Source organism: Ictalurus furcatus, chromosome 20 (assembly GCF_023375685.1).
Source record: "Ictalurus furcatus strain D&B chromosome 20, Billie_1.0, whole genome shotgun sequence".
NCBI classification, from domain to species: Eukaryota; Metazoa; Chordata; class Actinopteri; order Siluriformes; family Ictaluridae; genus Ictalurus; species Ictalurus furcatus.
The window spans coordinates 18,405,785-18,429,586 of record NC_071274.1 but is presented as its reverse complement, the minus strand read 5'-3'; the positions used below and the strand labels follow the sequence as shown (position 1 = coordinate 18,429,586).

Sequence of the window (23,802 nt, the reverse complement as noted above, 5' to 3'; positions counted from 1 at the left end):
TAGTTAGCATATTTGTCCTTTAATGATGCACATCAAGAACACACATACAGTGTATTGGATTAATTATTAAAGTTTTAACGCCTCCAGTCTTAATGTTCATCTGTGTCGAGCTGGCCTGCATGAACACTAGATTTATAGGCTAAGAGTTAGCTCAACATTTGGTGGATTCAACATTTCAGATTTAGCTGTTTTATATTTATATATAAAATTTATATGCATTGGACAGAATTGTTGATTTCCGAAATTGCAGTGGAAAGTATATTAAGTTCATATATTGTGCATAATATCTGTGATATTTAGGCAAAAATATATATTAAGCGTGACAATACTTTTCCAATGAAAGGGAAAACATTCACCAGATGCTGGTGCAGAGCGCGTACATATACAAATAATGCAATCGTTCACTGGATTGGTGGAAAAGGCGCGACTTCAGGACCACAGACAGCGTGCGCGTGACCGCGAGATTTACACACGGGAGCGCGCGCTCGCGCTCGGACGCGGACACTGCGCCCAGCTCCGGTCTCTCGGTAGAAGCGCTGTTGCACAGTGAATGAGCCGCACGCGTACATCGTCCACTCCATACACACACACATACACACACACACACACACACAGACACAGGCGCGCGCGCACACACACGCACACAGAGAGGCACAGACACATAGACACACACACAGTGACCCTGCTGAAAGCGTGAAGGTGGCGAAGAAGGAGCGCGAGTGTTTAGAGCATCATGCTCGACTGACTGATCGTCGACGCTCCGAAATCAATGGATTGGTTTTGAAATCGTTTTCGTGAAAAGAAGAAGTAGTAGTAGAAGAAGAAAACAAAAGAAGAAATCCGCTTCTGTGGGAGGTTTGTGGAGAGCGCGCGCTGTGCGGAGAGAGAGTGACAGAGCAAGAAAGGGAACGAGAGGAAGGTAGAGAGGGAGGGAGGGAGGCAGAAAGACAGTGTTTCTTCAATATGGAACTTACAATGGAGAACATCGGCAACATGCATGGCGTCTCGCATTCGCAAGCGGGAGAATTGATGAACGCGTCGCACGGGAGACCGTCATCATCAGCGTCCCACCGGAACCTGGTGTCGCACGGGCGCTCGGCGATGGTCTCCAGCATGGCTTCAATCCTGGAAGGCACCGCCGGCGAGTACCGGCCCGAACCAGCACTATCGGGCCACCTGCACCCAGCGATGAGCATGTGTGAGTCGGGCATGAGTTTGTCCAACACATACACGACGCTCACTCCGCTTCAGCATCTGCCCCCTATCTCGACTGTGTCGGACAAGTTTCACCACCCGCACCCGCACGCGCACCACCACGCCGCGCACCAGCGCCTCGCCACGGGAAACGTGAGTGGAAGCTTTACGCTCATGCGAGATGACCGCGGCCTGGCCTCCGTCAGTAACCTGTACGGACATTATCCTAAAGACATGTCCGCCATGGCGCCGCCCTTGTCGCCGCTGTCCAACGGGCTTGGTTCTCTGCACAACTCTCAGCAGGCTCTGTCCGCATACGGGCCGAGCGCGCACCTCGCCAACGACAAGATGCTCTCTGGCGGCTTCGACTCCCATGCGGCGATGCTCTCGCGCAGCGAGGAGCACATAGCCCGCAGCCTGGGGGGCCACGGACACGGCATGATCTCCAACTTGAACGGCATGCACCCTCACGGACACCTGCACTCGCAGGCTAACGGATCCATGTTGGCCGAGCGCGAGAGACACGCGGCCGCGGGCGGGCATGGCGTCGGCGGGAGCGGTGGTGGCTCAGGCCAAGTAGAGGAGATCAACACGAAGGAAGTGGCTCAGCGAATAACGGCCGAACTGAAGCGCTACAGCATCCCGCAGGCCATTTTCGCGCAGAGGATCTTGTGCCGCTCGCAGGGCACCCTGTCGGACCTGCTGCGCAACCCGAAGCCCTGGAGTAAGCTGAAGTCCGGTCGCGAGACCTTCCGGAGGATGTGGAAGTGGTTACAGGAGCCCGAGTTTCAGAGGATGTCCGCGCTCAGGTTGGCCGGTGAGTGCGCGCTCACGTTTGTAAGTTTTGCAATTGTTTAATGACCACATTGATAAAACGCCGAATGTGACACAATTAATGTCACGATAGCATGCCATTATACCAGAGTAATATCTGCAGCGTTGCCAGATTGGATCTCGATCACAATTCTCTACATGCAATCTCAAATTTAACTTTCCCACAAATTAAAATACATTTTATTCAATCCGGTAGGTCTCCAATTTAGTGAAAAAAACAAACAAAACAAAACTCTAGCAACAAAATCTGGCAACACTACAAATCTGCTCACCATGTCACTGCTTATCTTATTGTCATCCTCCGTCCAGTGAATTCAGAGCGAGTAGGTTATGTTTACACTCTAAACCTCGAAAGAGACAAGCGTTTAAACAAAATCACGTTATTTAGGCTATTTGGCTTTGTCCAGTCTTATTCCAAACGAGCTATTAATTCTGGAAATACAAGCATGCAAACTACCCAGGATTTACTTCCTATAATATTTTTTGAATGCATGTGTGATGATGCTCTCGACAGGGGTTTTCACTTCTACAACGTTCACTTGCTAAATGTTGACAACGCTTTGTCAAAACAAACAAACAAACAAATAACTTCCTGGAAAACAGGCAGGCCATACATATAGTAAAATTCGCAGTGTTGAATGAATACGTATAGGCCCACTGTGTGTCCAGTTCAGCTGCACACAAATAAACATTAAAGACTATCAGAATTCTATGCAACCGTCTGAGTTGATCCGACACTCAGTTGTTAATTTAGTGCTTAAGATTTTGCTGAGTGTGTAATTAAGCAGTTGCACATGACTGAGGCCTGTTCGCGCTTTTTTAAATTTAACACAGTAAAAGAGAGACTCTGAATGAGTGCTAAACTGGATGGCCATCAGACATTTAAGAAACGATTTCCTGTCAGCGGCTTGATGAGTGTGTACTGCTCTCTCCCACAACAGATGGGGGGATCTCTCTCTCTCTCTCTCTCTCTCTCTCTCTCTCTCCGAAGCCGTGCTCAGCGGGCTTTCCTGCAAAAGGTCACTTTTTGTGTTTTCGGCCATGTTAACCCGAATGAACCCCCCTCCAATCAACCGGAAATGAAGCCTCTCGAGGTCCTGTGTACAGTAAACTCCTTCACTTCATTACGCGGCCCTGAGCCTCTTTTCGGTGCGTGCTTTCCGAAAGAAGAGAGTGACCATTTAAAATCTAGCTATTACTGTACCGTTATTATTAGAATAATCACTATCTGACTGACAGATTGCAGTGTCTAATTACATAAGACTATTAATTATAAGCGCATCTACTGTCTTTTGTTCTTGCTCTGCTCGCTTTGAGCTTTTAATTCTGTCCATTGTCCCCTGTGGTGCCTTATAATGCTAATATAAAAACAATCCACAGTTTACAAATCCACATTTACACTGTTCTTTAAGAAGTCAGAGTCTTCCTCTTCTTCTTCTCCTCGTTTCTTACTTTTATTTATCTATCTATCTATCTATCTATCTATCTATTTATTTGCTACAAGAAATAAGCAGTCTAGGTATCATTTCTGCGTCCTTTTGCTCCCTTTTCCTTTTTAATTTTCACATTTACCTTAGAGCTCTAGAACGACCGTATTTCCGTATTTAAATGATGTTTACGCGCAGGACAGATGAACTCCTAGCTGGTCTCCAATTTATTTATCTCCCCCCTTTTTGTGCATGAACATTTTGGTCTCTTAACCCACAATATTCTGCCAGTATTAATGCATCCTACAGGGACAAGATAACCACCCCACCTCAGGCGTTTTGAGTGTTCGCCTCACGTTGGGATCCAGTGTGACCTCCAGCCGATCAGAGCTGCGTCCCTTTAAATGGAGCGCACAAATCAATACTCGATTGAGAACTGGAAGCACAGATATAACCGCACTGCTGCTCTCCGGATTTAATTTAACTCGATATGCTTTTAACGCTTTCCTATTAAACCGTGACACGCTCATTTATGTATTTTATGACAAATGCTGGCATTTGGATTTCTATGCGCTGCTGATGCCATTTGGATTTGAGGCATCCTTTGCAAAAGGAAGCCATTATGCTGAATGTAAATATTAAAATACCATTATACAACTGATTTTTTCCCCCCAGCTTATCCAGTGCCATATCACTCCAGAGAATTATAGGTGGAATTATACACTCTCAGATAAAAAGAATCCTAAATTGTACCTTTCCTTGTGGTATCCTTTAAGCTTTAAGAATTATGGGCCATTTATATACCTAACATCATTTTAAATCAAGGTAAAAAAATTAAATAATTAAGGTACTAATTATAACAGTATCGCCCCAGCAAAGCAACAAAGAAGGATGCCCTTTTATCTGAGTGTGTAGATCATTTTCATATGTGTTTGGGAAGCTTTGGTAAGTAGCAATCAATTGTGGTTAATATGATAAAGTCTAGAACAGGTTTTGATAGAGAAAGGTTGATAGAGATGCTGTGCCATGAAACCACGCAGAAATATTGCTTTCCAATAGGGCTATGGGAAATTCAATGACCGCTTAGACATCTCTACATCCATTTATCGGTCAAACAGTGAATTCTACAACTGCTGGATAGTTAAAGCAACCAAAACAATGTAAAAGACAAATATAACCATTTAAGTCAACAAAAACAATTCACAAAGCACTCCAAATTATATAGGCTTTTCCAAGGTCACGTTTTTTCAGTGCCAGCGTGAGTGTAAAATAGCACAACTAGGCAGGAAAGGGATCTACTGGCTTTCAAAATGCATGCCTCCACAGACAATGAACTGTAAATATGGTGGACAATATGGCTGAAAGCCCATCTGTTCTTCATCCCACTATCCCATCCACAGATGCATATTCAACTGACGTTCTCCATTCAAATCAAGTCAGAGTTATTAATCTACAGTGCATGCTGTGGTGAAATACTTCACTCTATAAAGTTAGATAGGTTATAATATCAAATTTATTATGATCCCAATCGATGCAAGATTGGAATCTCTTTCTCTTAGGCTTGTGGAGGCAGTATGGATTGCCCGTTCCTGGACCCTTGAGACAGGGTCTCGTGGTTAGGGAGGGCAGCATTAGTGACCTGCACGCGGACACACGTCCAATCTGGGCGCGTTTGAATGCCTAATGGATAGCCTTGATTAATTGCTTCTCAGCACAGTCAAGACACTCTCTCTCTTTCTCTCCCTCTCATCCATAATGATTAAATTATTCATTAACAGAAATAACAGATGTTTTAAGACCTAGGGAGAAATAATTGCTAAAGTATGGCATTAAAAGTGAAAAAAAAAAAAACAACAACAACCAGAAATTAGTTACAGTTTTGTGGATCTTTCATCATGCACATTCATGATGAATGTGTTTGGATCTGATCTCATTTCTGTTAATGAAACATGTTGCTGAACTATCTCCCAGTTATGGATACAAAGATGCACCTGTGTAGAACAAATCAAGAGCACACCAAGTCAGACATCTGACTTACTTCTGAATCTAAGACACTTCTGCTTGAAGTATTCCTGACTGCATGCTCTCCAGGCCACAAGTCTGAACAGGCTGAAGTGTGACAGTGTGAAATAGTAAAAGCCTGTTTGTGAAGACCCCATGCAGGATCTCAGTGGGTTGATTATAGTGTTGCTATCACTCTGTGGCTTCAAGGTGAAGAGGATGACAGGGTCCAATCATCTAGAAGAGAACAAGTTAAGAAGTCGCTGTGAACCAGTTGTTAGGGAACGTCACTTTCCTGTAGTGTCTACGATATTGTCTCAAATTGGTCAAAAGTACTGAATAAGATCAAACTTTACTTGTCAGAGCATGTGGTTAATCTCGTACGAGATTAATATAATGATCTCTGTAGCAAAGCGAGACTCCTGCTTGTGTTGTACTCACTTTAACTAAGCGTGGTCAATCTGATTATGTTTTGAATAAAAGTGCTTGCTAAATGACTGCAGACCTAGTTAATAGGTGAAGCATGTTTGAGTCCAAGCTATCAATGTTTGAGCATTATTATGGACCATTTAGCATAATCTCATGTGCTAACAGGCCCCTATTAGCTTTCATTCATTATGAGCAATGTTAGAATTATTGTATGAAGTAGCTATACATTTACAGAAAGTCAATGAGGAGAAAAAAAATGGCTTGGTATAAAAATACTTGGGTGAAGTCTAGCATTTCTGTAGAATAGGCTATAGCTCAGAGAGATATTACAAGCGCTCTCCAGACTGAGGAACATACTCATAACAAGACATTCCCAATGTAGACCAACGTCAAGTGGTGTGTAGGATTTAATTAAGAAAGCCTCAGCAGTACCTTTTGTCTTACAAACGATTTTACTGTGGATCAGAGCTCATAAGGGTGAAACACGAAGGTAGGATTCGAGTCATTTGGACCAAGAATAAGGTGATGTTAATACTTAAAGCCTTATATAATCAATAAACGGCCACTTGGAATCACCAGAGCGCTCTGTTTGATAACCGACTTGAAATATAATTGGATGTAATATGGTAATATGCAATCCTGATTGGCATTTGGGCGACTACATCATCATCTGTACAGATATTGTGATCTAGATCTTGTAACAAGGCAATAATTGAAATTTATGCCCAATAATTAAATACTTTATTGCATCATATGAAATAATAAAAAAAATCTTGCACACAATGTAGGAAGAAAACAATGACCTTTGTCTCAGTGTGCACTGCATGCGTCAGCCTTTGATTGCATTTCTGTAGGCAGACATATGAATTTATAATATTATTTGATCACATAGTGATCTTATACTGTCTTGTTATGCAGCCTGGGGATGAATTAAAGTCAATTCAATTTAACATGCAATAATCTGTGCCTTTTCTCTATGAATAACAAGCAGCAAGGTATCGGCTTTAGTGAAGCAAATACATCAAATTGCTCATCTCGGGAAATATCATAATTAAATGTAAGTTGAATCCAAAAGTGAAAGTCAGCAGTTGGTGAGAATCGCTGGCAGTGACAGAATCACAGAGTCCGCCGCTCCCGTTCTGCCTGGCCACATAGCGCCATTTAAGCTTGTGCTGCTGCTGCGGCTTTGTCATTCTCATATGTTTGCCTGGCTTTGCACGTATGAGAGATCAATAACATAGCTTCCCATCCCCCTATTCTCCTCTCTTGCTTCTCTCTCTGAAGCACATCACAAAAAATGGCCTGCCATCCATTACGACTGCCACAGTAGTACTGAATAAGATCTGTTGATGGGTTAGGTTTACCAACACACACACACTCACACACACACACACACACACACAAAAAGACAATACTCTTTCAAAGTCATGTAGACATGAAATGCAATGGCTAATATTATAAGATATCAGCCATTGCATGATATTGTGAAGAGAGTTCTAGCCAGTGATGAAAAAAATGTCCAGTAGGGCACAATCCTTTGATGACGTGCATTGAAATGATTTCATGTTCATCCTAGTTGTGTAGGCTGAATTGTGTGTGTGTGTGTGTGTGTGTGAGAGAGAGAGAGAGAGAGAGAAAGCTATTAATGCATGTGTCATAATATGTGAACTGTACCAAACATGAGTGTGACTGAATATAGGCTCTGCAATCAATGTCTAGCATTTAAGCTTTAGTTTTCCCTCACTTTTCTCAAAATCTGTTCATTTTATCCATCACTGAATTGATGCTTGAATGCACAAAACACACATTAAACGTATACTAATGGACATAAATTCCACAACAGGTGTAGTGGGGACTACCAAAGGTTTCGGAAATCACCAATGTTGCAACTGATGCATTCGAATAACATCAGTGTTATGAAAAGATTATGGAAATGAACCCATGCATATATTTCTTTTGATTCTATTAATAGCTTTTGGGCAATCCGAAGCTCTGTTTCTGACATTGTGGTTCAAATTATTGCACATTTAACTACTTAAACTCCCAGCGTGTTATTCATTCATCTACACTGAAGCATATTATTCAGTAAATACTATCAATTATTCCATTACAACAGTTAAACTAAGAAATGTTGAAATGTGTGTACCATGTGGTGGTCTGGATCTGCAGACAGGTCTCAAGCGTTCAAATTCTTATAATAATCTAACCCTTATCATGTAAAAGAGTTCAATAGAAACAGACACCTTCCATTTGTGTAACTTAAATCCAGATGTCTGTGTTTATAAGTAGAAATACATTAAACACAAAAAAGAACGAGTCCCTGATGGTCTAGGTTTAAAATAGCTTCATGTCAGGAGCCAGAATAAGATACAAAGACACACACACACACACACACACACACACACACACACACACACACACACACACACACACACACACACACAGAGCTTCTGCTTGTTTCAGTTCAAAAGATTTTTTTTTTTTAAAATCTGTTTGGTATCTCCTCTCATCTCCCCCAAACTGTGGAAATGAATGTAAATATGCTTCAAACTCCCCAAAACGTCGAACTGTACGCGAAGAAATGTGTGCTCGGCGAGATAAAAGCAGACGGCGGGGCACTGCGATTGATTGAGGGTGGGAGAGATTTGACTTTGTGAAAAGCAGCAGATCGAGGCGAGCTGCTGAAATGATCGATTCTGGCGTTAATAATTGATAAGCGTGAGGGGAAGGCGGGGAGGGAGGCAAGGGTTGTGGCTGCTGTAACCAAGTCAGTTCTCGGTAAGCAAAGTGGAACGTGCGGTGAATGTTTAGAGACAACATTAACGTTGGCTGGGGATATATGGCAGGACAGGTCAAAAACGGAGAATCCGGGCCAAGCACTCCTGAAGCATAGGGGTTTATGATATCATAGGAGATTTAGAAGGTGTGGTTTGATAAGGTGTGTGTGTGTGTGTGTAAGATTCGAATGGCCTCAGAGAGCGCATTCGCTCATTTACATACTCCGCTAATTATCATTTCCTATTCGTCAGCAAATACAGTACAGTGCAATCCAAGGTTGTAATCATTTGATATTTGAAGGTTGTAGAGAGGCATGTATTGTGCTCAGGGTCACTGGGTGTGTGCATTTGCATATCAAACTCATATGAATGCACAGGTGTGATGTGCAGGTTTGTACACACAGGTTTACTGTATATTTACTGTATATCCTTCCATGTACTGTATGTGTAAAAGCAAGATAGGAGCACTCACAGGAGACATTGTGTGTGTGTCTGAGTGTGTTGCAATATTAGTGTGAAAGTGCGTGTGTGGGCATGTGTGCGTTATGTGTGTGTGTTTATGAGTGTGTATGTGATTGGGTTATAGAGTGTGCCTGTGCTATATATTGTTAAGGCTTATCTGACTTGAATCTCTGACTCTGAATCTGTATTGATTTCCTTTCCCCTGCTCTCTCTCTCCCTCCATCTCTGGGGCTCCCACCAGCAGCAGCTAGCCAAGCAGAGACACACACACACACACACAAGGAACAGCCAGCAGCAGCCAGTCAAGCAGGGGCCTTTGCTCACAGTACTTTCCCACCAACAGATTTTTGGTTTCTGCACACACACACACACACACACACACACATACACACACACACACACACACACACAGACAAAAGAACAGATTCTATTTGAAAGCATTTTCCCAGCTGAATACATTCAGCCACAGACATCGTGGTAAATATAATAAAAGCTTCCATTAATCATTGAACAGTCGAGTATAAATGTGTTTGCTAAGACGTAAACAGTATGAGATGCACGTACACTCAGTGAGTCTTTATTATAAGCGTTGTGCTTTATTTCCCTCAAAACACTGCCTTTGTGCACTCAAGAATCCCATCAATTATTTGAGTAATTATTAGATATTACAACTAACACCTTAACGAGACAGTAAAGGATTTCAGAATAGCAAAGTTGCTCTATTTGCGTTTATTCTCTAACATAATGGGAGTGTATATGGGAAACCAAACCCAGTAACATCACTAATAGGGGGTTGGGGGATGGGACGGTCCAAACACTCCTTACTCTCATAACAACATACTTTACGTATCAGTAGCTACTGAATAATTCCTAATTACTGTGTAATACACTAATACGCAAGGTCAATGGACAAATGTGTAACTTAATTAACTTTTAAATGTACACTACATTCACTACACAACTCAAATCTATCTATCTATCTATCTATCTATCTATCTATCTATCTATCTATCAATCTATCTATTCAAATGATTTTGAATAGCCCTTTTCTTGCTCATCTGATGAAACTGATCACTTTTATCCAAAACGTCTCGTTTCTCTGGAGCCTTTATGTGCTATGCTGAACTACATCTTCCATTACATTATATTTGTATACTGAAAGTATTATATAATACTTCACATCAAGCTCATGTCTGGTTCAACTCACACATTAGCACACATGCATTAATCACACTCACACACACTTCAGCCTACACAACGTTGAATGTGCAGTCATTTCAATGCACTTCATCAATGTAGCATACATTTGAAATGTACATATTTGACCTTAACCTGATTAGATTGCTGCTTTTTATTCAGTTGTATAATTTCTATTTAGATCATTTTATTGCTTAAGTGTACATTTGAGCGTTAAAACATATCCCGGCCTTCGACTATGTATGATGTATTTCTTCAAGAGTAAATAGTAAATTACCAACATTTATGAATTGATGGGAAAAATAACTTGATAAATTAAATTCCTTACTTTGACTTTAATGAATACACATAAATGGATTGATTTATTGACGTATGTTTAATAACCTAGTAATAACAGACTGAGTAGGATTTAATGACACGACATAGAAATTAAAAACAAGAAATCTAAAAAGAATTCACATATTCACAGATAAGTCTTTAAAGGTAGCATCTCAGCCTGTTCCACAGAGATGGTGGTAAAGGGCTCTAACAGTATAATGTGGGATTAATATAAGATCTGTTATAGATCTTTCACTTCTCGGCTTCCAGATCAATCCATCTGTCTATGAATGGCATTTAATTGAGCTGCTCGCGATAGATCTGGCTCGTCAGATGTTTGTCCACTGAGCAATTGATTTTGGTGAGCAGTTAGGAAACGGTGTGCACACAGAGGAACTGCCCCTGACCCGAAATATAGGAATGCTTGGTTTCTATTACACCGCTCTCTAAAGGCCAAACTTACTGTGTAAAGTTCCCACACTGTCTCTGATCCAATTAGTGTGGAGATGTTAAGAAGAGGCCACACTCCTTAGATACGCTTAACAGGTGCCATGTCATACAGCTCAGCTGCAGCAAACTGGGGGACTGAGGAAATGTGGAGGTTGATCATATTACAGAAAAGGAGAATTATCTGCTTATAATCAGGCAGTTTTAACTAGCAAAGTGTGAGTGAAATGATTAAATAGACATTAAAGAACTTTCCACAGGATGGACATCATCATTACCAGTTTCATTTTAGAATTAGGGTTAGTGAATTCATTTATTCATTAATGTTGTCTGAATTGAGGGTTAATTCGTCAGCTATTTTTGTTTGTTTGCTTTACCTTCCTTTCTGTTTCAGCCATAATTTTAACCTAACCTAGAAATTCAAAGGTGTCAAAACTCTCTATCATTACTGAGTGCTGTGATACACCTGAGAAATTTCTTTTGAAGCAATCATAACCTGCATTAAAGTTTAACAAAGTGTTTTGCATCATCTGCTATATCTGACTTGTTTTGAGTGAAGCACAGTGTAAGCAGCATTTTAAATAGGTTATAGCAGTTTGCTAATTACAGTCTGGTAAGTAAATTCATTTAAGTTTGGAAGTGATTTCATTGTGTTGCACACGTTTATCCTCAACTGATGTGTGTGTGTGTGTGTGTGTGTGTGTGTGTGTGTGTGTGTGTGTGTGTGTGTGTTGAATTAGTAGCAAATTGCATTATTATTATTATTATTATTATTATTATTATTATTATTATTATTATTTCACGTTCATTTTTCGCCGGTCTGTTTTCATGGCACGTGTCTCCTTCCTAAACCTTCAACTCATAGACGACGACGAGGCGTCCATTTGATCACAGCCCATATTACCTATAAATAAAAGATGTTTTTGTTTATTATTACCCACAGCTTTAAAATGTAATGTTTTTTTTCCAGCTTTTCTTGAACACCACTCATCTGTTCCCTCTTAATCGGGAAGCTGCACTTTTTAATGTGCTTATTTCGGGTTGCACGTGATGTGCGTCTTTTTTATTATAGGAAAGAAAATGCGTATCTATCTATCTATCTATCTATCTCTTTTTTATTTTTTATTTTTTATTTATTTATAGGCCTAGTGATTTGTGTTCTGAATACTGATCTGTGAGTAAATAAGAACATTTTTAACGTCAGCTAAAGAAATCACAGAGATTACAATTTTTAAAAAAATAGTCTTTCATTTAATAATCTTAAATAGAAAATAAAAAAGCTCTGTAGATATAGTTCTATATGCAGAATAATGTGCTCTGTTTGTACTTGAGTTTAAACAATTACAAATGTTGTATCAATTATTATGAGCTATTACAAAACAAAAACGATTACATTTTTACAAAATGGAAGTCACCAATAATATTTAAAATTCATTGCACGCGCGCTTATATGCCTCGCAATGGTTTTAAACTATTGTATGCCGCATTCTGGTGTAATGTATATATATATATATATATATATATATATATATATATATATATATATATATATATATATATATATGTATATACCGTTTATAATATTTCTAGTTTTGTATCCCCATCATCAGTTTCTCTTGTATGACTCCACCGGTGTTATTTTGTCCAGTTGTGTGGGTTATGGAGATGACACGGTGCAAAATTCATCTTTTGATGAAAATGTGAGAATCGAATGGAAATGGCTTTATTCCTGCTCTGTGTTGTATCTGAGAGGATCTCGTCAATGTATTGACGGAGAAAATTGACTTAACGCTTAAATCACCCATAAAGAGCCAGGATGCAGTGCTTGGCCATGAAGAATCCCATTCAAGTCTCACGCTCGTCCATCATCCCGCCTGCATTCGTGGTAAAAAAAAAAAAAATAATAAAAAAGTAATACATTTCCCCAGTAATATTTGGACACAAATGAGACCCATACAGTAAATGTGAATAAATCACAACAACAATCTGTAAGATCTGTCAGTAAACTGACTTGTTAATAGACTGATGAAGAACCTCTGCTATTTCGTAACAAACTTTGTGTAGCCTCCTCCTCCTCCTCTGCAGTTTAACCAATTTTTACATGTATTACTGAAGTTACACTGCAGTTAACTCTCTGGATAGCTTCTTTTCACCGCACCCCAAAAAACAAAAGCTCGGTCCTGTGTATCGATCCTTATCCGAGCGCTTATAGCTGCATGCTGCGGTTAGTTATTGATCGCGGCCTCGGTTCTCTCTCAAACCAACACTCAGGATGTGTCCCAAACCGAGAACTACACAGGCTACTACTCACTTATCTGTAAACCCAGACCATAAACTACTGCTCAGTGTTGGTTTACTTGGTACACCATTAAAGCCACGCCGAGTTCCATAGAGAAACTGTGGTGAACTGATTCCATAGTCTAATGACCAGACTGAGACAGGATGTAGGCGTGTGGCTTCAGGGTTCATTATATGCACTATTAAATAATTTATCTAGAGAATAATTAGCGTGCAATTTGAAATAAATAAATAAAATAATGTAATTTGAGCTTCTTGACCGCAAATTCATATACCTTCACATTTGAACTAATGGGGAGAAATGTGGTTGAAAATGAGTTCTATTTCACAGGCCTATCCTGAGGTCTTAAAAAAGATAGATCGTGACCCCTAGCCTCAACTGTCCAAATGATGACGTAAGAATTGTTAAGAATTTGCAAGTGTGTGACTTGAGACACACCATGTAGAATGAATTAGACCACTCAAAACAAACTAACAAATAAATAGGTACATTCCAAAGAAACAAACAAACAAAACATATAAAATAAATATGAATCATACCGATTATGTGTGTTTAAAAATGTATAAAAATTTAACTGCCGAATTATTTCAATGTTTTGTACCATTTGTTAATTTTTATGTAATACCTTGTTTCTTTTTTAAACATTGTAACATATATTAATGTACAATGCGTAGAGGAAGTCCCGTCCAGTATTTTTATAATAATCATTTTATATTTTGATATTGATATATTGTTATATTTTCTATAGTCTCATAGCAAACAGCTATCGAATGAAAAAAAAAACCAAACAAACACACAAAACACTGTCAACACATTTCAGACGTTTTGGCCTTCTTTCTGTTGGACTACATCAATAAACTTTCATCCAATTTCAATATTGCCATTTCTCCCCCAATTTGTCATACTTTAGGGTCATTACCATTTAGCCCACTCCGATTTGATGGCCATATGATAGAAGATAGAATTTTATAAAATTGTTAAAGATTACGGAAATGTAAAAAACAAAACCAAAAAAAAAACAACCAAACAACCCCCCCCCCCCCAAAAAAAAACAAAAAAAACAACAAAAAACAAAAAAATAAAAAACCCAACAACAACAACAAAAAAACTAATATCTTAGTATTTTATAGCCCGGTTCAGTCTAACTGCCAACTTATCACAGTACTTATGAACAACACCGAGTTGCACTGTTCAGGGCATAAATGTTGAGATGTTGGCATGCAAAGAGCTATCTGTGTTTACTTTATAACGTTCGATACGCGAAAAAAAAAAATGCTCTTACTGCAATCAAATAGCCTAAAAGTACAGCACAGTATTCAAGAGAACAGAATAAAATATTGCTTTCGGCAACAACCATAGAGAACTCCATCCATCTTAGTGATAACATACCAATAAGTGTGATTACCACTGGATTACGAAACTAAACAGTCTCGGGCAATTAAAATGTAGTTTGCAAACAGGCAAAGAACAAAGTAGGCTTTCATTTGTGAATGTCTCCTGAAAGTATTCAGGGCTTTTCTCTATCTCTCTCTCTCTCTCTCTCTCTCTCTCTCTCACACACACACACACACACACACACACACACACACACACACACACACGTACACACACAGGTGGGGGAGACCAACTTCTTTCACGAGTGCCAACAATACCCTCTACTTTGAGTGAATTTCATTCAGTATCTCAGAAATGTAACTACAGAAGGTTTTAAATCTGTTTCTGTCCTTGATTTGTCAGATTTGGTATCAAAATGATATAAAAATTATTTATTCTCTGGCAAAGTTACCATTTTTTATATAAAGCAGCAATAACGGCATTATTATTATTATTATTATTATTATTATTATTATTATTATTATTATTATACCATGCTATGATTTACGTTTTCTCCAGACATAGGCTTAGTAAACGTCCATTTATTTATCGAGAAATTGACTGCGCCTAAGGAAGACAAAGAAGCAAATTTGTTTGCAGTGTGGAAAAACGCCTGGAAGTAAATGACTGGTTAAGGAAAACAGACATTATGTATTAAATTATCAGTATATTAGTGCCAACACTCACTCATTACATTATAGAGTATTGAGTCGGTAATGTCGGAGCCAGAGAAAGCTTGGCATAGCCTCGGGTGGGTGAAGACTGAATTAAAGAAATGCCCCATGAAACGGTCTTAAAGCGCAGCTCGATCGATATTAACGGACTATTGCTCTGTAAGAAAACTCGAACCGTGGACCCGAACGGGTTTGTGCGTGGGCCACATGTCCCTACCTACCACTGCGAAGAAATCCAGATGCAAGAACATTCTTACGCTTTCTGTTGCATAAAAATAGTCTAAAGATTTTGAGGCTCATTTATGCTCGGTTCACGCCTGGAGCAGTAAATAAACCTTCATGCCCCTTTATCGATTATCGATAATTCGATACTGATTGGTTATTTAATTGATTTATTTTCTTATGATTGGTTCTTTAGCTCCACGAAGATTATACTCTACTACCCTACTACCAGAAACGATAAAAGTATAACATTCAAAAAGAATTACTGCATCTGAAATCACGCGTTATTCACTATTTAGTGCACTAGTTAGGACATTTTGCTATTTTATAAGCAATTTCTGAAAACAGAGCCGGAGCCGACCTGTTGTGCATATGTCTGAAATCACACCCTATTCACTACATAGGGCACTATTTGGGGAGTTTTGCCAATTTGAATTCACATAACCTATAAAAACACTGTGGAGAATATCTGGTGAATTCATGAAATTCCACAATGTATAATAGGTTAGAGTCCATAAACCTTAGAGGGTAAACAAAAGTGACGTAAAGATTATCCAATGCACACCTGGAATCCCACAATGCACTGCAGTAAGTAACGTCCAAATGACGTACCTGAGCACCCACAATGCAGTTTGTATTTTGTAGGCTAGGGATTAGGGACTTAACCTCACCCCAACAGAAGATACAGGCCTTCTCTAGCAATGCCAGGGTTCCATCTGGGACTTTCTGAAGTAGCCCATTTTGTGCAGATTGTAGTTACTTATAGGGTATTGTATTATTATAATACCCAATATAAATTGGAGAGCCTTAAGTGGCCCACTCTCTTCTTTTTTTAACACCATCTGATAAAAATAAAGCGCCTACTCGGAAACTTTTAGGAGCGTTGTATATGAGCAGGCCAATTTAAAGAGAATGACGTCACACAAAGTGAACTGCATTATTAAGCGTCTGCATGTATCTCTAGAGAAATTCTTTATCACGGACTCGTAAAACAATTGACTGCTAATGTTTCTAGGACGTAACGTTTTAAAAGCTTTAAAAAAAATAATTATTTTCCAAATACAGACTGCCTTTATTCGGCCCCTAGACATTAAAAACGACTAGGCTATAATATATTATAGCCTGCGTGAGTTCCAGCTTTTATTTAACAAACACCAGGAAGCCAATAAGAGCGTTTAAATGTGGCTGACATTGAATTCAGGTTTCAGCATTCAGACCTTCAAGGTTGTAAAATAATAAAAATAAAAATAACGGAAAGGGTTGTGCGTAAAGACGTATATATGATGACTGATTTAATGTTAATTATAAAATAGAATTTAATTTCATAATGATCTGTAAATTCAAATTAAAATCTAGGCTATAATTATTTTGTAGCAACACGCTCTGTCTGTTTTTATTTATTTTTTTACATCACATTTCTGGAGATTGAGTGTGTATACAACATTTGGACAGGTTATAGGCTAATTTGTGTTGATGGGTACAGCCTATACACAACTAACAGCGTCGTGTTGCATTAACGCGTGCTGTGTTAAATCTAAAACTGTAGTGATCATCTGTGTCCATTTGAACAGAAGCACCACAGGTGTGCTATCAATAGGGGACAGTCAGTCCACTCTACACGTCCATTTACTATTTTTGCAAGACAGAATGCGGTAGTTTGGTCGTTTTGATTGCACCACGTAGCCCTGCAGAGATTTTGCGGTAATTATGCATTGTGTACATTAAGCAGGCAACTGCATCGCATCCTTTTAAAGCTGTGTGACTCTGGAGAATAGACTAGGTTATGCGTGAAATTGGGCTATGGGGAGAATTTTTATTGACACGTTCGCCTGTTATTTTGCATCAGCCTGCACATCATAGCCTGCATCCACATCGGCCTTTATTCTACTCTCAGCCATGAAACGACCTCGTGGAGATCTTTTTTGGGGAAGGAGAAAAGGTAAAAAGGAAAAGCGAAATGAAAGGCTATATGAAATGAAAGCCTGCACATCTGGTTGTGGACTCCAGTCGCCGATTACGGCGGTATGTGTCCTCGGGTTTGTTTTTTTTTTGAACACGTTGGATGGATTTTTCTTTTCTTTATGAAATTCACGGCTATAGCTCTAGTTTTAATGCGCGAGGCAGAAATGCGCGTCTTTGCTTCTTTCAGTCTGAGCGCGGCTGTGGCCCTAAAAGCTGCAATGATCGATTTTCCCCCGTTTTCTCCTGCGCACGTGGTCCAGCAATCAGGGCCCCCTTCCCGCGCGATCGACCCGTATTGATCCCCCCGAGCCCAGCGCGCGCCCGCTCACGGTGAGGCGCGAGAACCGCACCGGAACGACTGACATCAAGAGGCAGAACGTGGGAACGAGCGAGAAGGTGCTAGTCTCGCGCTCGATAGCAAACGGAACAGACAGAAAAATAGGTCGTTCATTTGATATATTATACCGTTTTGTGTAGGTTTTGTAGGTCTGTAAGTTTGCAACAAAAACAAAATGAATAAGGCAAAGGCATTAAATGTTTGTAAAATATGTATGCGTGTGCACACAGATGCTGATTGCATACTTGAACATTTGAATGAAGGTAGCTGATGTTCCGTGCGTGTGTGTGTGTGTGTGTGTGTGTTTGTGTGTGTGTGTGTGTGGATGCAAATAAAGGCAGATTGCATTTTGATGTGGCCTTCAAGCATGCTGCAGAATTATACAGCCTACATGCAAGAAGAAAAATATTATGTAGTTGCACGAGCATAACATGTTGTAGTTTAGTATTAATTAATTAATGCTTGATGCACTAGTGTGTGTGTGTGTGTGTGTGTGTGTGTGTGTGTGTGTGTGTGAATGTGATGTGCAGCGGTATATGAAAATGATGGATGAGTGTGCTGTTGCTTTAGATGGCAGCAGTAAACTGATTTGACTGTGTAGGAGAGATCGATCGGCTCATGGCTCTCTGTAATTAGACATACAGCGCTAGGGCCTGGCTTTTCCACTCTCAGCACAATCTCACTGGGGGAACCCTCGCCGCAACACACACACACACACACACACACACACACACACACACACACACACACACACACACAGTGAAATAGAGGAAGCAAAGTGAGAGCGCGAGACGAGACAGACAGACAAGAAGAGAAAGAGAGAAAGAAGGAGTGAATGAGAGCGTGCACGGGTGAGCGTGATGGATGCTTGTGAGAAAGAGATGAAAGTATAACACCGAGCAAACTAGAAGATCCTGTCAGTACTATGCATGTACAGTTTTACATAATGATGCATGCAAAGCCACGCGCCGGGTTAGGAAAAAAAAAATGGAAGCACATAAAATACAAATAGAAAGCAAGCGAGTTAAATTTTGCATTTGTGCATTTAATTACCACCTCATAACACGTGTATAAAATAAAGTAATTGGACTCTATAGACAAACAACAGCGCGTTTTAAATGCAAATGATCACAGTTTACTGTCATCTTCCACACATTACTTCTGGTTTATGGAGTCCTGCTGCCATATTGTCGGCCTCATCTGTAGAGTCGGCGAGGTTAAAAGGAAGCACTGGCATATGAATGTAATACCTCTGAATGAGTCCAAACAGCTTGGAGTGGGATAGTGGATTTCGCTCGAGGGTTCTCTGATATAAGTCCCTGGGGATGACAGCTTCCTATTAAACACTGTTCGCACACACAGATACATATTTACATTTTGCTCTCCATGCTTCAGGCAATCACCTCCGACAAAAAAACAACAACAAAAAAAACAAAACAAAAATCGAACATTAAAGGAACACTGAACGCATAAACGTGATCGTGAGTTATATATATATATATATATATATATATATATATATATATATATATATATATATGAGACTTTCTTTTCCCCCATAAAGAAATAGAAAGTGTGATGTATGAGCTCAGGTTGTGATGTCATAAGATATTCATGATTTGAGGAGGATGTGGACAAATACTAGCTACCAATCCTAGACAATATTAGCAATAAACAATATATTTGTTATTATTATGGTGTATTTGGCATGTGTTTCCTAACCAGTATTGATACTTAGATTGACAGACTGATTGAAAATTGAAGAAAGATATAAAATATTTTTCATAAAATAAGGTGCACTGAGGATTTAGGTATAGACTAAACCCACTTAGTGCCATCAACAAATTTAGCCGAACAACCTATAAGCTTATACATAGCTATGTAGCTATGAATACTTACTATTTATAAGTGATATATAAGTGATACTATTTATAAGTAAAAAACATTTTTTTAATTCATCAAAAAGAACTGAAATTCTTAAAACCACAAATACATATCCAATCAGCAATCAAATATGAACGGTACTATTATATCAGTCTGTTGTCAACCCTATGGTCAATATAGTTTTCTTAGAAATGGAGGTACCAAACTGTACTTTTCCTGCTTGGTACCATCAAGGATATCATTTGTATGTGTCTTTTACATGGAAAGATGCATGTGGTGTAGCTATAAAGGCACATCAGTGGTCCTTAAGATCCTATAGTACAAACATACATAGGCCTACTAAAGGTATGAAAGATGTACCCTTGATAGTACAACCCCAGCAACGAGGAAAAGTATAAATTGCTACTTTTATATCTGAGAATGTATATATAGGTTTGCTTTAAATGTGTTAAAGATTACTTTGTCAAATTCACCTCAGATTCCACCTGCCTTCCCACTCCAGCATGCTTTCTATTTCATTTCTCTTCCTCATCAGCTCTATGCACATGACCACACAGCAATCTATATTTTGATTTGCGGCTTTATTGGTATTTCTATTCAGTGTGTCTGTGACTCTTGTTCTGTATGTGTGTGTGTCTGTGTGTGTGTGTTAGCCTGCAAAAGGAAGGAGCAAGAGCAGCACAAAGACCGCAACCTGGCGCCCAAGAAGCAGCGGCTGGTCTTCACTGACCTGCAGCGGCGCACGCTTATCGCCATCTTCAAGGAGAACAAGCGGCCCAGCAAAGAGATGCAGATCACCATTTCGCAACAGCTCGGACTGGAGCTCTCAACCGTGAGCAACTTCTTCATGAATGCCCGCCGTCGCTGTGTGGACCGTTGGCACGAAGAACCCAGCACCAGCCCTGGCCAGCCTGGCACTTCAGCCACCACCTTTTCCAAGGCTTGAACATCCATCCAAACTCATACACTGAAACCTGCTGGGCTGGGCAGGGCTGATACTGGATGCCCTGTTTGTTGGACACCAGACGCCCATGACTGATGATAGGAGTGTCGGTGGGCCCTGTCTTTTATCCTGGGTTTTTATTTTTATTTAGATTCTAAAATTTCACTTTAGGATGCAATGAATGGAAGTTTTTTTTTTTTTTTTCAATGACATTTCTCGTTTTCATGTCATTTGCCCAAGAAGGCCTAAGGCCTGGTCTGAGGGGAGGCTTGATATTTAAGCCTTAAGCCTTCAGTTCTCTTTGCCCTTCATTTTTTTTTAAAGAGTTGCACCAGGTGAACCAGGATTTGTTTTTGTCTCTTAACTAGGTAGTAACAAATAAGGGAGAGATGGCAATAAGTGTCCTGGCGCGTGCCCCATAGGCTAGTTCTCTGTGATCAATCAGTAGTTCTGCTCAAAATCTTTAATCATATTCGTGTGTTTTGTTTTTTTTGTACAAATTTGATCTTCAGAGTCGTGGTGACGACTGGCTGCGAGAATTTACACGAAAATGGAGTTTTGCGCGTTACAATCATGCCTCAGACGCGCCACTCGTCTAAATTCTCTGGCCACGTTTCCAGTCCCGATTTTCTCGATCGCGTCTCGGTTTTGTTCACTGCCAGCGTGGCGCCGTGCTCTTGCTTCAGCACAACGACAAAAGGGATGGGGGAAAGAATCAATCAGTCCTCTGAGCCGGCGCCTACAGAATCATTTTTATTTCTTTCTTTCTTTTTTTTTTTTTCACGCCGGGCAGAGCGCTCCTCAACCTCATGCACAGAGCAACGGCGCCACCTCCTGGACAACAACCAACACTCACCTTCGTCTTTTATTTTCCTGCAGTCCTGCAGTCTGATAGTCTCACCAGTGTTATGGGGGCCAACCAAAGTTTCACAACGCCCAAATGCCAAATAATCTCTTTTTCTTTTTGGTTGTTGTTGTTGTTGTTGCTATTGTAGTTTTTGCATGAGTTTTGATATTTGTATCCAAAGGATTTATTTTCCTCTTTGATTTACCAAAGATAAAAAATAAGAAGAAACAATCATAAATCAGAGGGAGTAGGGTAGAGTTCAGCTGCTGCTTGCTTTCTCCTGTGCATGGAGGAAGGCAGTGTCTAGTGGCCAAACGTGAAGGTAAAATGTCACTGTATGATACGATTGAGTGCCAATGACAGATGCCTTAATGATAATCACGGAGGACGGTGTGGCTCCGAGCCGCTCCATCCTCCCCCCCCAAAAAAACCCCTCTCGTCCCTCCCTCCAGTCTCTAAACTAACAGAGGAACCGACAAATCATGCAAAGCCGCTCATTCTCAACATGAAAGCGTGTTGAAATAACGTCACAAGGTTAAAACCATACCAAAAATATGAAATGTAAATATTTTCTCTTCTTTCTGTCTTCTTTCTTTCTTCTTCCTTGTTCCCTACCCCTCTCCCCAACCTCCTTTCTCACCCCCACCTGTCTTCTTCTTCTTCTCTTTTCCTCTATAATAATGATGCGGGTATTTAGTACCATAGACACAAAGTTTCTATTCAGTGTAACTCTTTGTGCTCTGTTGTGCATAAACTACAAGTGAAGAAGCACCTTGTTAACGAAGTTGCGGAACAAACAAACTCTGAGAAAGACAAATTGGAGGAATCAGAGACAGACAAATAAAGGGTTGTTGTGTATACCGGAACAGGACAATGTTTGTGTGGGGGAAAAAATTGGACTCCTGAGACTGGAGCGACCTCTGAACTTCAACCTCTCTGAGATCAGATCTGTAATGGCGCCATGGCTGTTGGAGGATTGTTTTGGTGTGAAAACTCTACGCCATCGGGCTGGATGCTGGATTATGTTGAGTTTCCCAGTGACTGTCACTGACATACCTGAAATTTTACTTTTAGAATTAGAGTGTGAATGTATGAAAAGGCCAAAGTTATATTTGTAGCATCAAAAACAGGAAATTGAGAAAGTCCACACACACACACACACACACACACACACACACACACACACATACAGAAATCAAGTGATCAGTGATTAGTGACCAAGTCTAGAGCCAGCTAGAGCCAGAGAGGTTCAGAGGTTTTCTTTTTTCTTTTTTTTTAAAAAGTAAGGTTCTTAAACAATGTTGTTTCAAAGTCAAAATGTGAAGAAAAAAAAATCTGAACATACACACATCGTTTGTAGTGAGAACCAGTGCGGCTACCTCACAGAATAATAGTGGCACATAGGACACAGCCACTGATACCAAAGATATTTCAGCCTGCCAGTTCTACCAAACCACACTCATTATTGCTGTACTCCATTTCTACATGTCAGTCCATACACACTACACACCACACACACACACACACACACACACACACACACACACACACACACACACCCCTCTACATAATATTAATGTAGCGACAAACCATTTTTTCTTGTTAATACAATAGCACACAAACAGAATCACACACACACAGACACACACACACACACACACACACAGAGCAGTCAGACTGCATTATGCCACGGTGAAGGAGGTGGCTCCTATGCAGTATACGTTGAGTGCCTTTTTCCTTCAACCACGGGTGGGATTGCTCTGGGCACACACACACACACACACACACACACACACACACACACACACACACACACACGCAGCATATATGTGCGTCCTATTAGGCCTATTAGAAACCTCACTTTCCATTCTTATAAAGAAGCACTTTGTTTCAGTAGGAAATGTTAACGTTTGTGCTGTATTTATTTCATAATTGATTGATTTATGTATGTATGTATGTATGTATGTATGTATGTATTTATTTAAATGGGTGCTTTTTTCTTACCATCCAAATAGTGTTTGGATCACAGAGGAGCGATTTGCTAAGTGTGCAGTGTGATTTTGCTCCGAATGCACCCATGGAGCACACACACACACTCCCAACAGAGCTATTTTTGTGTGTCTTACAGTATTCCGGGAGTGTGTATATGTGTGTTGGTGGTGCTGTGATCAACT

General features: G+C 40.0%; 1 protein-coding gene across 1 annotated transcript; it reads left to right on the top strand.

Annotated features, from left to right (window-relative positions):
- Positions 1 to 930: 930 nt before the first annotated feature.
- Positions 931 to 22,855, top strand: onecut3b (one cut homeobox 3b). Its single transcript, XM_053652036.1, has 2 exons — positions 931 to 2,011; positions 20,492 to 22,855. Exons 1-2 carry the CDS (start codon positions 964 to 966, stop codon positions 20,782 to 20,784), a joined length of 1,341 nt encoding a protein of 446 aa, XP_053508011.1. The 5' UTR covers positions 931 to 963; the 3' UTR covers positions 20,785 to 22,855.
- The last annotated feature ends 947 nt before the right edge of the window (positions 22,856 to 23,802 follow it).

Excerpts from the sequence above, each read along its gene's own strand:
- onecut3b (XM_053652036.1), top strand. The coding sequence starts at position 964 with ATGGAACTTACAATGGAGAACATCGGCAACATGCATGGCGTCTCGCAT. Across the intron at positions 2,012-20,491 it reads GTCCGCGCTCAGGTTGGCCG|CCTGCAAAAGGAAGGAGCAA; the intron begins GTGAGTGCGCGC and ends TGTGTGTGTTAG.